This window comes from Tachypleus tridentatus, chromosome 10 (assembly GCF_004210375.1).
Source record: "Tachypleus tridentatus isolate NWPU-2018 chromosome 10, ASM421037v1, whole genome shotgun sequence".
Taxonomy (NCBI): domain Eukaryota; kingdom Metazoa; phylum Arthropoda; class Merostomata; order Xiphosura; family Limulidae; genus Tachypleus; species Tachypleus tridentatus.
This window is the reverse complement of record NC_134834.1, coordinates 155781979-155795779: the sequence shown is the minus strand read 5'-3', so window position 1 is coordinate 155795779 and position 13801 is coordinate 155781979. Positions and strand designations below refer to the sequence as shown.

General features: G+C 32.4%; 1 protein-coding gene across 6 annotated transcripts in view; it reads right to left on the bottom strand.

The window, feature by feature from the left end:
* Positions 1-7356: 7356 nt before the first annotated feature.
* The window catches only part of LOC143230698 (uncharacterized), a 45544-nt gene continuing 39099 nt past the window's right edge, over positions 7357-13801 (bottom strand). For all 6 annotated transcript variants that reach the window (XM_076464695.1, XM_076464699.1, XM_076464696.1 and 3 more), the window contains exon 6: positions 7357-10340. In XM_076464695.1, coding sequence (XP_076320810.1) covers positions 9073-10340 — 1268 coding nt within the window. In that variant the 3' untranslated portion in view covers positions 7357-9072. The remainder of the gene's footprint in view (positions 10341-13801) is intronic.

Sequence of the window (13801 nt, the reverse complement as noted above, 5' to 3'; positions counted from 1 at the left end):
AAAAGTTTATCTATCAATTTACATTATTTTGTAGACTTTAAAAAGGTTTATTGTGTTGTACTTTTGATTTCATTCAAAGCTAAAGTCCTGAGCTACTTGCTAAACAACAACAAAAATGAAGAAAAACGGCCCGGTATGGCCAGGTGGATTAAGGCGTTCGACTCGTAATCTGAGGGTCACTGGTTCAAATCTCCATCGCACCAAACATATTTGCCCTTTTAGCCGTGGTGGCGTTATAAAGTGACGGTCAATCCCACTATTCGTTGGTAAAATATAAAATGTCATTCTTTTGTTACATTTTGAAAGGTGATTAGTTATTAGCCATTTAGTGTAAAATATTCAGCTTACAAAATAAAATTTGGCATAAATATTATTCATCTCTATTTTATTGCAATTTACAGCTTTTACAGTAAGATTTTTTTTTTTTTATAACAGGTACGACATTTCGATTATTGATGCAATGATTCTTGTGAACATCGGAAACGTTGTGCCTGTTCTAAAAATAAATCTCTGACTATAAATTGTAATCACATATATTTAATCAGGAAGTAAACTCAAAACAAAACTATTATTTGTGCATGTTATTCTTTTACTTCTCAATAGTGTGTGTTTTCTTATAACAAAGCCACATCGGGCTAGCTACTGAGCCCACCGAGGGAATCGAACCCCAGCATTTCGTAAAGAAATGTTGAGCTTTGTGAGCATGCGCAACTTTTTAAACGAGAAACAAAAGAATATTGGGATAAACACCATGAATTGCAATAAAGTTGTGCCAGGCATAGCCAAGCGTGTTAAGGCGTGCGACTCGTAATCGGAGAGTCGCGGGTTTGAATTCCGGTCGCACCAAACATGCTCACCCTTTCAACCGTGGGAGTGTTATAATGTTACGGTTAATTCTACTATTTGCTGGTAAAAGAGTAGCCCAAGAGTTGGTGGTGGGTGGTGATGACTACCCTCTCCTCTTACACTACTAAATTAGGGATGGCTAGCGCAGATAGCCCTCCCGTAGCCTTGCGCAAAATTCTAAAAGGAAAGAAGTAAAAACTTTGTTACATAATGAAATAAACGACAAATAAAATTCTAAAAGGAAAGAAGTAAAAACTTTGTTACATAGTGAAATAAACGACAAATAATATTGGTTACGGACAAAAATATTTTCAAGTGTTATTCATACAATTAAAAAAAACAATAGTTTAATAAACACATGAAAGGAACTATATAATTATTTTTACAAATAATTATGTTAACAAAAACAAACACAATAGATAATAACCACATTGTTTATCATCAATAAAGTTTGCACAACAAACAGAACTAAATGCTAACAAATTTAAAACCAATAATAAACACTGAGTCATACTTAAATATCTCTTGTACTTTTGATTTAGTATATGACACTTTATGCCTCAGATGGCTAAGTTCGAGGGCTTATAACATTACAAATAGGGATCCGATACCAGCGATACACACACTACCCGTAAACAATTACTTTGCGTTTGAAAAAAAAAAAAAGGAGAAAAAGAACAGCTTTAAAATAAAAATTTTGTAAACCCACCTGTTGACAAATTCGTTTCAAAGAGAAATTTGTTTATCTATTTCGCAAAAAGCTACACCCTAGACGTCTCAAATTTAGCAGTGTAAGAGGAAAGGGAAGGCAGCTAGTCATCACCACCCACCACCAACTCTTGGGCTACTAATTACCAAATGATTGACTGTCACATCATAATGCTCTCACGGCTGAGAGGGCAAGCATGTTTTGTGTGAGTGGGATTTGAATACGTCACCCTCAGATTACGATTCGAATGCCTTAACCACCTGGTTGTGCCGGGCCGAGTGGAAGTATAAATGTATTTATGATGATAGTTTTCCCTGGAATTATAAATACATTTTATATTTTGTTAATTATTACGATTTATATCGGACGAGTCTCCGATTTAATAAGTTACGTATTACTATTGGCCTGGCGTGGCCAAGCGCGTAAGGCGTGCGACTCGTAATCCTAGGGTCGCGGGTTCGCGCCCGCGTCGCGCTAAACATGCTCGCCCACCCAGCCGTGGGGCGTATAATGTGACGGTCAATCCCACTATTCGTTGGTAAAAAAAGTAGCCCAAGAGTTGGCGGTTGGTGATGACTAGCTGCCTTATTAGTCTACACTGCTAAATTAGGAACGGCTAGCACAGATAGCCCTCGAGTAGCTTTGTGCGAAATTTCCAAACAAAAAATGTATCTGGTCTCAACTTACTCTTTTATGGACGTTCACGAGAAGCAGACAAAAAAAAAAAGAGGTAGATTTCACACACACAAACAGGGTGAATATTCGATTGAAAACAGTGTTCTTCCCTTTTCCTTAGTTTGTTCGTATTTTAGAAACACAATAATAAAACATGTTTATTGTGATAGCGTAAACGAAATAATGACTTAATCTTAGCAAGTTTTCCCCCAAGTTGTACAAAATACTCACGCGATAGAAAAATATTATTTTAGACATCCCAGTAACTTGATTGTGGAAAATTCGTCATTAAAACTATTTTTTATTAAGCTTAAATTCGCAGACCTACGTAACACAAGAATAACGTTTGTCTTCACCTACCACTTCTAGAAGTAGCAAGATTCGAAATATATGGCGGCTAAGTGGTAAAAAAAAAGCCATTTGTTTTTTAATTTCATGCCAAGTTACACGAGAGATATTTGCGCTAACCCTTCCTTGTTTCGAAGAGATAGACTAGAAGGAAGATAATTAGTCATCACCAAAGCAGAAGTAGTGCAGTTCAAATACATGGAAAGAATATAGTTGTCCATCCCTGCAGGGATGGACAGTTTAAGGGAATCTGGGGGCATGCCTAAAAGAATAAAAATTGAAAATAGATGCAATCTGACTCATTTTTCAACAAGAAAAAAAATTCAGTGTTATTTCTTTGTAAGCAGCATAAATATATTTATTTTTCATAGATCTTCGCAAATTTGTTTTTGGAGGTGTATTAACATAACATGATGTTTAAGGGCAACAAGGGGCCATTATTATGGAGTTAGGAATGCTGATTATAGGAAGCAAATGCACAATTAAAGTGGAGCATTTTGAACCACAAAACGTTGATACGTGAAGAGGAAATATTACTGTTTAAAATAAATTGCAAATGAAACAATGTCAGTCAGAGAACAACACAACTTTTTAAACCAAGACAATACGTTCCATTGTTTTGAATTATTTCTATGCTATTCTAAGGGGCAGGCTTCTAATTATATATATAATTCTTTTTACACCAGCAGGAGATAATTATTCTTCTTGAACTTGAGTTAACTTCCATCCATGATACATATGCCACTTAAAATAATGAAATTTGGACAGTGTTGTTTCTTTAGATTCCATTTTTATGCTTTCGTAAAAAGTTTTACACATGAAATTTCAAATAACTAGTTACTGAACTAATAAAAACATGAAAATGATTTTCTAACTTATTTGTCTATTCTTTGGGATTACATATATTTAAAAGCTTTCCAGAAGCAACAACATTGCTATCACTAATGTATATAAATTGCTTGTGATCATTTTAACATCTTTTTTATTTTGTGTACATGAAGTACCATGAGGTTGTCAAGATTGATCTATATCATGGTTGTTCTTAAATATGATTTGACAATACAAAGTACTGTAAAGCATAGTTCACTAGTAGTATTGGTTAACAGGCATGACCACAATGAGTTCCATTAAAAAACTTGATTTTCATTTGTCTTATCAGATTTTGAAGAAATGTTGAAGAAAAACACCTGTTCCTTCTGTTTTGATAAATTGTCCTAGTGTTTTAAGTTGAACTTCTACAAACTACTTTTGTGTCAAATCTACCACATATACAACCAGTAACAACTTTCAATGCTTTAAAGTAATTATGTCAATACTTTTTGTTACAAGTGGTCTCAAACTATTGTGGCTTTTTTACATTTTCTTGAAATACTAGGCTTATTGACATCAAAATGAGATGCAATTAGTTACCTGCCAGAAACTATCGAAGGGATCCTCTACTACATTCTTTTAAAAAGTGTTCAATGCCATTTGTTATCCTTTGACCTTCTGCACCAGACATATCATTCTGTTGTAGGATTCTACTTCAATTACTAGCATGACATAAAATCAGCTGTGTAACTAATATCCCCAATAGAAAAACAAAAGTTTTCATAATCATTATTATTTACTTCATTTCAGAATTTTTTTCTACTGAATGGTATTCAGGCATAATCTCTTTCAACATGGTACAATTGTTTACAACACTGCAGATTGTTAATATGGACTGTTCAATGGTAAAAACTAAACGTTCTCAATCTCCAGGAATCTGGTGCCATCTCTTTTAGGGGACAAGCTCAACAGTTCTGAAATTTAAAAAAGTAGCATCCACTGCATCTTGTAAGACTACAGATTGTTTGATGCAATCTGCAACAGCTACATTCAGTGTATGTCCACTATATTGTGTATATATATACAAATATTTTTTTCTATGTCATTGATTTGCTTCATAATGTCAATTTTTCTCCAGACATATCACTGCCACCATCATAGCACTGTCTTCTGCAGTTTAAATGTTTTGGTTGGTTTGGTTCTTCTCTGTTATGTGATGTTTCACTTTTAAAACAGGATCTGTCTTCTGATTATGTATCACTAGTAATATTACTTTGTTGGACTGACTACATTTGGCAATGGTGAATTTGCTTTTATTTACATACTTGAGTTGCTGTAGTTTGCTTTGAAGCCTGTGGACAAGTGTTTAGTGAATTAAAACCACAAAATATCTCATCTAACAAGCAGGAGATAGAGTGGTTTGTACTCCAGCTCTATGTTAAAATACGAGTCTGCTGGATAATTCAAAAGCACAATTTTCTGATTTTGCACCTCTGTTGAATGTTTTTTTGTTATATTTGGATAATTGCTGCAGTTGGATGATTAAATGCATTGACTGCAGCAAATATATGGATAAAAGAGCTGTATTCGCTGGACTTACGAGTTGATAATGTGATTTAAGTCATCAGGAACAGTAGACAAAGCAGTGTATATTTTTTCTGCAGAATAAACCTTTTATTTATGAAATGTTCTATTATTGTATGTACCCTACATTCAACACATCTGTTTTGATTTTCCAACGTTGAAAGTGTGTGTGCTTGGAAAAACAATTTTCATTTCATATTATCTCACTGGTACCAAATATGGTGGTGAATCTGAAAGATACAACTTTATCAACAATGTACCTTTTAAGAAATTTTTCTATTTATAATAAGTCCACAGTAATCCAGGCAAGTGACACTTCTCATAGTGTGTGCATGCATGCTAGTTTCAAACTCAAGTGCCACAACTCACCATGCAACTTAATAAAATACAAAAATCCCTTTCAAGACTGTAAATAGGAAAAAGACTCATTCTGACAAGGAAAAAAAAAAAGATTAACTCAGTTTTAAGAACATCAAATCAAAATCTAACAATAAAAATCAAATAGAAACTCGATTTTCAGGACTGATTTTCTGTAATAGCAAGTCCCTTATATCACCAGAAGCAGAACTTAATTATTTTAATGTTTAACAAAACTAGTACAGTTACCTGAATACAAGATACTATGATAAAATTAACAATAAAGTACTGATATTTGCATGTGTTATTATGAATTTCAATGGATGACAATTTAAGAAAAAACAACAACCAGATTTCAAACATGTTGTGGTTACTCAACCTTTTCCATATTGAAACAGTCTCTCTTTGAATTGTGATCCTAAGAAGCTGGCAGATAGATTTAACATTGGCTGACTAGTTGTATTTATAAAGAAACTCAAGAAATCTTACTGGTCAGCACATCTGAAACATGTGTGTAAATGTTAAGTAACTGGAACACATTTCCCAACTGCAAAAAAAGTAGTTTCAATCTCTGGCTAGTTTATTTATGCTGGTAAGACTAAGTTTATAGTAGGTATATGGCAAGGTAAGCTGATGGTGGACAGAAAAATCAAATGCTTCTACACACCACAGGTTAACAATTTTTAAAAGAAGAATAAATTGAACACAGACGGCAAAGGAAAATATATAACTGAAATTTTACTATTTTGTAAGGCTACTGACTGATTGCTGGAGTTGAGGAAAAGTGAATGAACAGCAAAAGAACAAAACTGTAAAACATGGAATACTAGTTCTATTAACCACTTGAAGGTAGTAGGAGCATTATATATTACATAAAACATACAGCTCATTGTAAGTGCAGAAAATGATTGTTGGAATATTTTTGTCAAGTTATACCTATCAGTAACCACACATTTGATCCAGCATGACTCCTTTAAATAATCCACATAATTATCTAAGAATAATTAGCAATGCTTCATTGCATATTAGCACATATACATACTCAAACTCAACACTTTTCCTTCACAAAGAGTTTTAATAAATATAAGTTATACATATGCCTCAATAATTAGGTTACTCCATTCCTAGAACACCAGGAAAGCCATCATGGTTGTTGCTTAATGAGACAGTCATTTCTATTTTTATGTCAACTATACAAACAAACAAATATAAAGAGATGGATCAACTAGTAATTTCAGTCTACCTGTCCTTAATATTACAAAAGCAGTAATACAATTCTTGCTGCAAGAAATGTCAGTTGAAGAAGATTTATTTGTTTATTTGTTTGTTTTTTGAATTTTGCACAAAGCTACTCAAGGGTTATCTGTGCTAGCCGTCCCTAATTTAGCAATGTAAGACTAGAGGGAAGGCAGCTAGTCATCACCACCCACCGCCAACTCTTGCGCTACTTTTTTACCAACAAATAGTGGGATTGAACGTCACATTATAACATCCCCACGGCTGAAAGGGCGAGCATGTTTGGCATGACAGGGATGCGAACCCGTGACCCTCAGATTACGAGTCGCATGCCTTAACATGCTTAGCCATGCCAGGACTGCCGTTGAAGAAGAAAGAAATGCAATGAACTTCATGCATTATTCCCACAACTACTATATTCACCCAGTGCATCTGTCATGATAGTCTTCTGGTCATGTAACCATTCAACCAGAACAATAGTGCAGTTCTATACAGCCTTGTTCAGTGAGATACTTTGAGTTACTGAACCAATAGCTTTGGGTGTACTATTTTTTGTCATAGAAAGGAAGATCATTTGTAAACCATGTTTATGCAAAATATGGTTCCACTAAGAGTGCTTTTAAATTTAATAGCTGTCCCTGCTTTTTATCATTAGCCAATACAGAAAACTTTATTAGTTGTTTATTGTTGTCATGTAATTAAAAATTTGTTTTTTATCCACTTTCTTTTATTTTTCTCTTTCAACACATGAATTTAACCACACAATTTTTTTACAATTAAACAAACTACAATCTTCTATAAATATTTAATGAAATCCACTAGTCAATACAACACACACATACAAATAGATAATTTTTTTAAACTATATCCATATTTCATTTATCATATCTTCAACATGATCACATGTACTGAAGTATTACAACAATAAATAACATTTATTATGCTACAGTCATTTTATGTTTAATTTCATTTAAGTATCTCAAATGGAAAATATACTACAATTATTATTGTTCACATAATTTTCCCAAAATACATGCACAGTCAGCATAACTATTCAAGAGTAAATTTAGAAGAGTATTTACACTCTGGAGGAGGTAACGGTCCTAAAATGCAAAAGTTCATGGGTTTATTGCTACACTAACAAAATAAAGAAATATAAGAAAACTGACAATCAATGCTATTTTCCATTAAAATTCTTCTCAAAATGAATTTCCAAAGCAATTTTTCATATTGGGCTCCAGATACTTTGATAAGCAGAAGTTAAAATAAGACTTAACATCCTACTAAGTGTTTTTCGTAATTCTTAAGTAACTTTTTACATCAAAATCAAATCAATTCTGATGCTAGCAAGCTTATTCTTATCTCAGTTTAAAACACAGTACAAAACTATAAACTTCAAGCTTAATTATGATATTGTTTGTAAAACTTTTTTTTTCCTGAATGAATCAAATTGGAATATTTTTAGATATAGTATTAATTTTATCAGATGCTTGTAAATTCCCCATATTAATAACATACCTATTTGAAAAAAAAAAAAAAAAAAGGTTTAGGCTATGAACTAAGATATGAATATACTTCAACTTTGAAGATCCTGTGTGGAGATGTTTCAATAAAACTGTTGGAAGGAATCAAGAAAAAAAATTCTTAGAAACTGATGGGTCATATAAACTTAAATTACCACAAATAACTATCATTAAAAGTAATGAAAATTTTTGTAAATTTCATGTACAAATTATACAAACAACTGAGTGTTAAAGAAAAACATTCTGGTGATCTCAAAAATTTTACCTATCCCAACTTAAAAAACAACAACAAACGTTTACAAGTTAGGTTTTTATACACTTTTGGTATTTTCATAAATCATCATACATAATTTTGTTGCTAATGTTGCATGCCCTCTGCTTCACAAATTGATGGTTTATATGGACTAATATTTCAAAATTCCTCAACGCAGCCATTTTAACTGTAATGTTTCTCTACATGTGAATTTTACATCACATGAACATTACTATAATATCTCCCCTTTGTAATAAATCAAATCTTGTGGTTTAAATCACAATTACATTTCTTTTCAATATTGTTACTATATACTACACTTCATTATATACATATTATTCACTATCAAAAAATTTTCCGGTAATTTTAAGGTCACTACTGGTTAAAAATTATACATATACTACACAATGGTTCACAAACTTTCACTGGGGGCAGTATTATATTTTTATGATATTTAAACAATGAGTATATTCTCTGATACAGAAACCATAACTGTATTATTATTTTCATTGCCTTTTACCTGATATTCTTATTACATATATATAGTTAAACAGGAATTCTTTACCAAACTCACTAAACAAACACACATTTTTCTTACCTACATTTCAATTGTGAATCTTTTAAAAATATTTGTTACCACTGATATCACCACACTGCTCAGTTTTTTTAAGTATTATCACCTATGTTTTATATTCAAATTTCTTCTATGTTTTTGATTGTATGATTCAATTTTATGATTTCTCTTTGGTATGAATTTTTTTATGCTTTTTTAGGTAGCTTATAACCCCAAATTCTTTACCACATACTTCACAAGAATAAGGTTTCTCTACAGTATGTGTACTCTGATGTCTTTTTAGATAACTTTTGATTCCAAATTCTTTGCCACATACAACACAACTGAATGGTTTCTTTATAGTGTGCATCCACTCATGTTTTCTTAAGTCACTAATCCTTCTAAATTCTTTACTACACACTACACAGATGTACTGTTTGCCCTCAGTGTGTATCATTTCATGTTTTTTCAGGCTGCTATTACTTCCAAATTCTTTGCTGCACACTATGCAACTATATGGTTTCTCCCCAGTATGTATCCTTTCATGTATTTTTAGGTCACTATTTCTTCCAAATTCTTTTCCACATATTACACAACTGTAGGGTTTCTCCCCAGTGTGTATCCTCTGATGTATTTTTAAGTCACTATTTCTTCCAAAATCTTTCCCACACACTAAACATCTGTATTGATTTTCTCTTGAGTGTATCTTTTCATGTTTCTTCAGATCGCTATTACTTCCAAATTCTTTGTCACACATAACACAACTGTAAGGTTTCTCCCCAGTGTGTATTCTCAAATGTATTTTTAGGTCACTATTTCTACTAAATTCTTTGCTACACATATCACAATTGTATGGTTTCTCTTTAGTGTGTATCCTCTTATGCATTTTTAAGTCACCATTTCTTCCAAATCTTTTACCACACATTATACAACTGTATGGTTTACTACCAGTGTGTACCTTTTCATGTTTCTTCAGGTCACTATTACTTCCAAATTGTTTGCCACACACTACACAATTGTATGGTTTCTCCCCAGTGTGTATCCTTTTGTGTATTTTTAGATCACTGTTTCTTCCAAAGGCTTTACCACACACTATACAACTGTGTTGCTTTTTCCCACTATGTATTTTTTCATGTTTCTTTAGGTCACTACTACTTCCAAGTTGTTTGTCACAAACAACACATTTGAATGGTTTCACCCCAGTGTGTGTTCTCAAATGTTTTCTTAAATCACTATTTCTACAGAATTCTTTACCACACATAATACAACTATATGTCTTACTTACAATGGGGGACACATTGTTTGAAAATGTTTCACTAAACATATCACTAAAGCTTTGCTTCTCAAATTCTCTATTTTTCATTTTTATATAGGAAACTTCTTGTGTTGAAATACAACAATAACCTGGAAATGGCTTGTCACAACAGTTGGTCACACAAGCTGGATCTGTAAACAAAAGATAGAAACAGTTTTAATAGTTAATAAGTGTTTTACAAAGATGTGAACCACTCTAAGTGATGTTCTTGCAGTAATCTCATACAGTAAATCACCAAAATATATTACAACAAACCTTATTAGACAATATTGGTTTCTGAAAGATGGAATAGCACTGGCATAATTTTCTTCTACTATTTTGGAAGAATATCTACATAGTTTAAAAAACAAAAGATGATGAAAGAAGCAGCAGCTGGGTAATTAACAAAATTTATTTTCAGTTACAATACACCACTAAAGCATCACAGCAAGGGTTTTGTGATGATGAGAAACCCACTTGAAGTAAAAACTGAAGGTGACTTAAGAAGGTCGAAACGTTGTTCTGTACTTTATTTTAATTAAAGTGATAATACCCATACCAGCTGTCTTGAGAATACAGTAAGGGTCTGTGCATTTTCAGAAGTCTGCAGTTAAAAGTTAATATTTTCTTTACCTGAAAATGTACCACAGTTAGATACTAATCTCTCTTCAGAGGAAATAGCTAACACCTCATGACACTGAAATAAAAGTATGCACTTGCACCAAACCTTTGAAAGAAATTCAAACTCCAACATGTAATAATGTGTATTGCAATAGTCTATGATAAAATCATTAGATTATTCTCCTACACCAAAAGTTAGGGTGTCATCCTTCATGAACAGTAATTCTCTTCAACACAAGAGGCAAGAAAGACACAGTGGAAGTAATAAAGATGGGTGACTGGTTCTATGGGAAGGTGACTAGCTTACTGAAACACATTTTGAGGTAAGAAACTTCATAAATGCAAATGATCTCTCCACAAAATATATAGTTAGAATACTACATTGAAAAAATGGTAGAGTGAATAAGGTTTAGAAACAAACTAAAATGATAAGCTCTTTTCTAATAATGTAGCAATAGACAAGGAAAAGTTATCTTGTGTGTCAGTCACTGGGGCAGGTGGGGGGGGCTAGTGTGATAAGAGACTACTTCTGTTTCCAAGGGATACTATTTGGTGATGCAGAAACATATTGTCAAATTAATTTCCTGTGTAGTTTATAATGTCACAAATAGAGTAAATGTAATGACTGGTCACCTGGCTCGTATATCTCATGGAATTAACAAATCATGTACAACATGTTGTATTGTAGGATAATAAATCCTACATTTTGTATATATACCACATGATATACTGACAAGAATAAGCAGGTGCAAGAATGAATAATCTCTGAACTGTGATCCAAAAAGAATATGAGACCCATCTGGCTGGTTATAACCATTAGGAATGATCCAATTCTTAATGTAAGGATGTCTTGCAATTTGATTCTAGGTAGACATCCTTGCACTGTACTTTCAATCAAATAATGCATTCACTTAAGTCTTATACCACTGGGATCATAGTGACCCAAAGCAGAATTCTCTACATCAATCTCCCATCACCATGGTAATGGAGAAGCAATAGTTTCCCATTAGAAATATACTGAAGGAAAGAAATTGTACAGGAAAAGACATTAAGGAGGTAGGTGGACCAATGGATTAGGAGAATAAAAACAAGGTGGAGCTGGTCAGGTGTAAGGGCAGGAAACAACACACAGTTCTGTTTGTTTCAAGGACCAGTATGACTTGAAAGGTAAAACATATAAACTGCTGAAAAAGGTTTTGCAGAAAACTTCATCTTAACCCTCAACACTGAGAATGGGCAGATGAACTTAACCCTTTCTTTTACCTCCTTCTTTAAGCATATTTTAGAAAGGTGATGTATTCCTTATAATATAATACTGGCCAAGTGGTGGTTCACATTGTCTCCAAAATACCTATATATTTACCTTTTTTTGTGAAATCTGAAAAAAATAAAATAAAAAAGTAATGTCTTTAGAGCTTCTGGGATTATTGGAAAATGGCGATTAAAGGTACATATATTCAAGATGTGGAAGAACATCAACAAATTGTAATGCAACATTAAGATGTCACAAGTCATTAACATTGGACCTAAAATATCACATCCAGAGACAAGAGAATCTGCAAGATGATGAGCTTTATATGAGTTAATTCTCTCAACATGGGTTTGATTGATTTGACCAATCGCATGACCTTTCTGTACTGGTATAAAGTCTTCATAGATGTGATACTTCTGATATTCAATATGGTAAGTATATCTTTAGAAAACTTGGCACTCTCTTTTTTATTTTTATGTGAAATATTTTAAATAAACTAAAAAAATTTATCCACAAACATAGTAAGTATTTGTTCTGAATAGTCCATGCGCTAAGTGAGTTTCATGTTAAGATTAAAAATAGTTTTCTTCATCTAAAAAAATTTCAGATTTGATTTCTGTAATCTATAAAACTTGCTAAATATATTTCCAATGTTTAAGTAAAACTTGTGTTATCTTCACTACTCTGTAAACATTGGTCAGTTTAAATGACCTCATAACCTCCTCCAAAAATCAAAATAAGTCTAACTTACTCTTTTTCTTTCTAGAATGACTTTATATATAGTGTAACATGAAACAACATTTGTTTATCCTAAGTAGCTTTAAACTTGTAACAGTGTATATCTATATACAATTAAATTTTATTGCTTATTGCTCTTTGAATTATGTCTAACTACTACTCATGCAATTATAAGTTGTAAATCACTTGAGGAACATGGATATCATGCTATGTTATTGAGTTATGATACACATGAAGTGCTCATGTGTGTGTCTCATGAAACATTATTATATCACTGGTATTATTTATTTTACCTAATTTAACCTTAACTAAAGAGATCCTTATTTTTATGTTTTAGTTACTTTTATAATAATAAATCAAGAATAAACAAGAAACAGAGTACTTAACCAAATCTTCTTTTTCTTGCTGTTGACTGGAGATGACACTTAACCCTACTTTTTTATGGTAATAGTATTAGTGCACTAAATAATTTCTATTTAATTAAATAATGCATTGACAAACTAATAACATGCAAAAAGTACACAAATTTTCCTAACTCTCTCAGTTTTTCCAACTTTCTAACTATGCAACAAGAGCTGTTACAAATTCATCCAAGCTAGTCTTCATTTTCCCTATGGGAGGGAAGCTTGTACTAACAGTGAAATTGACAATTCTATGTTTAAAAAACAACATAAATACATCATTCGATAGATGAAACCCTTGGCTTTCTATTGGATACAGGTAATATAGAATTAAGTGTAAGAGAAAATTATTAACAAATCATAAAAGAGAAGATGTGAGAGGTGGGTGCAGCAAGAAGGACTGGGTTTTCTGTTTGATAGCTCTGTGACCAAACAGAATTGAATGATATAAAACTTATGGTTTATCTGAGCAATGAAGGTTTTACAGTGAGTAAGTTAAGTTTAATTTCATAATTATTGGAGAGGTTGTAGATAAAACAAAGAAGATGCCATGAGAAAATGTGTCATTTGTGTCATACCAGGGAATATGCAAGATTTTTAA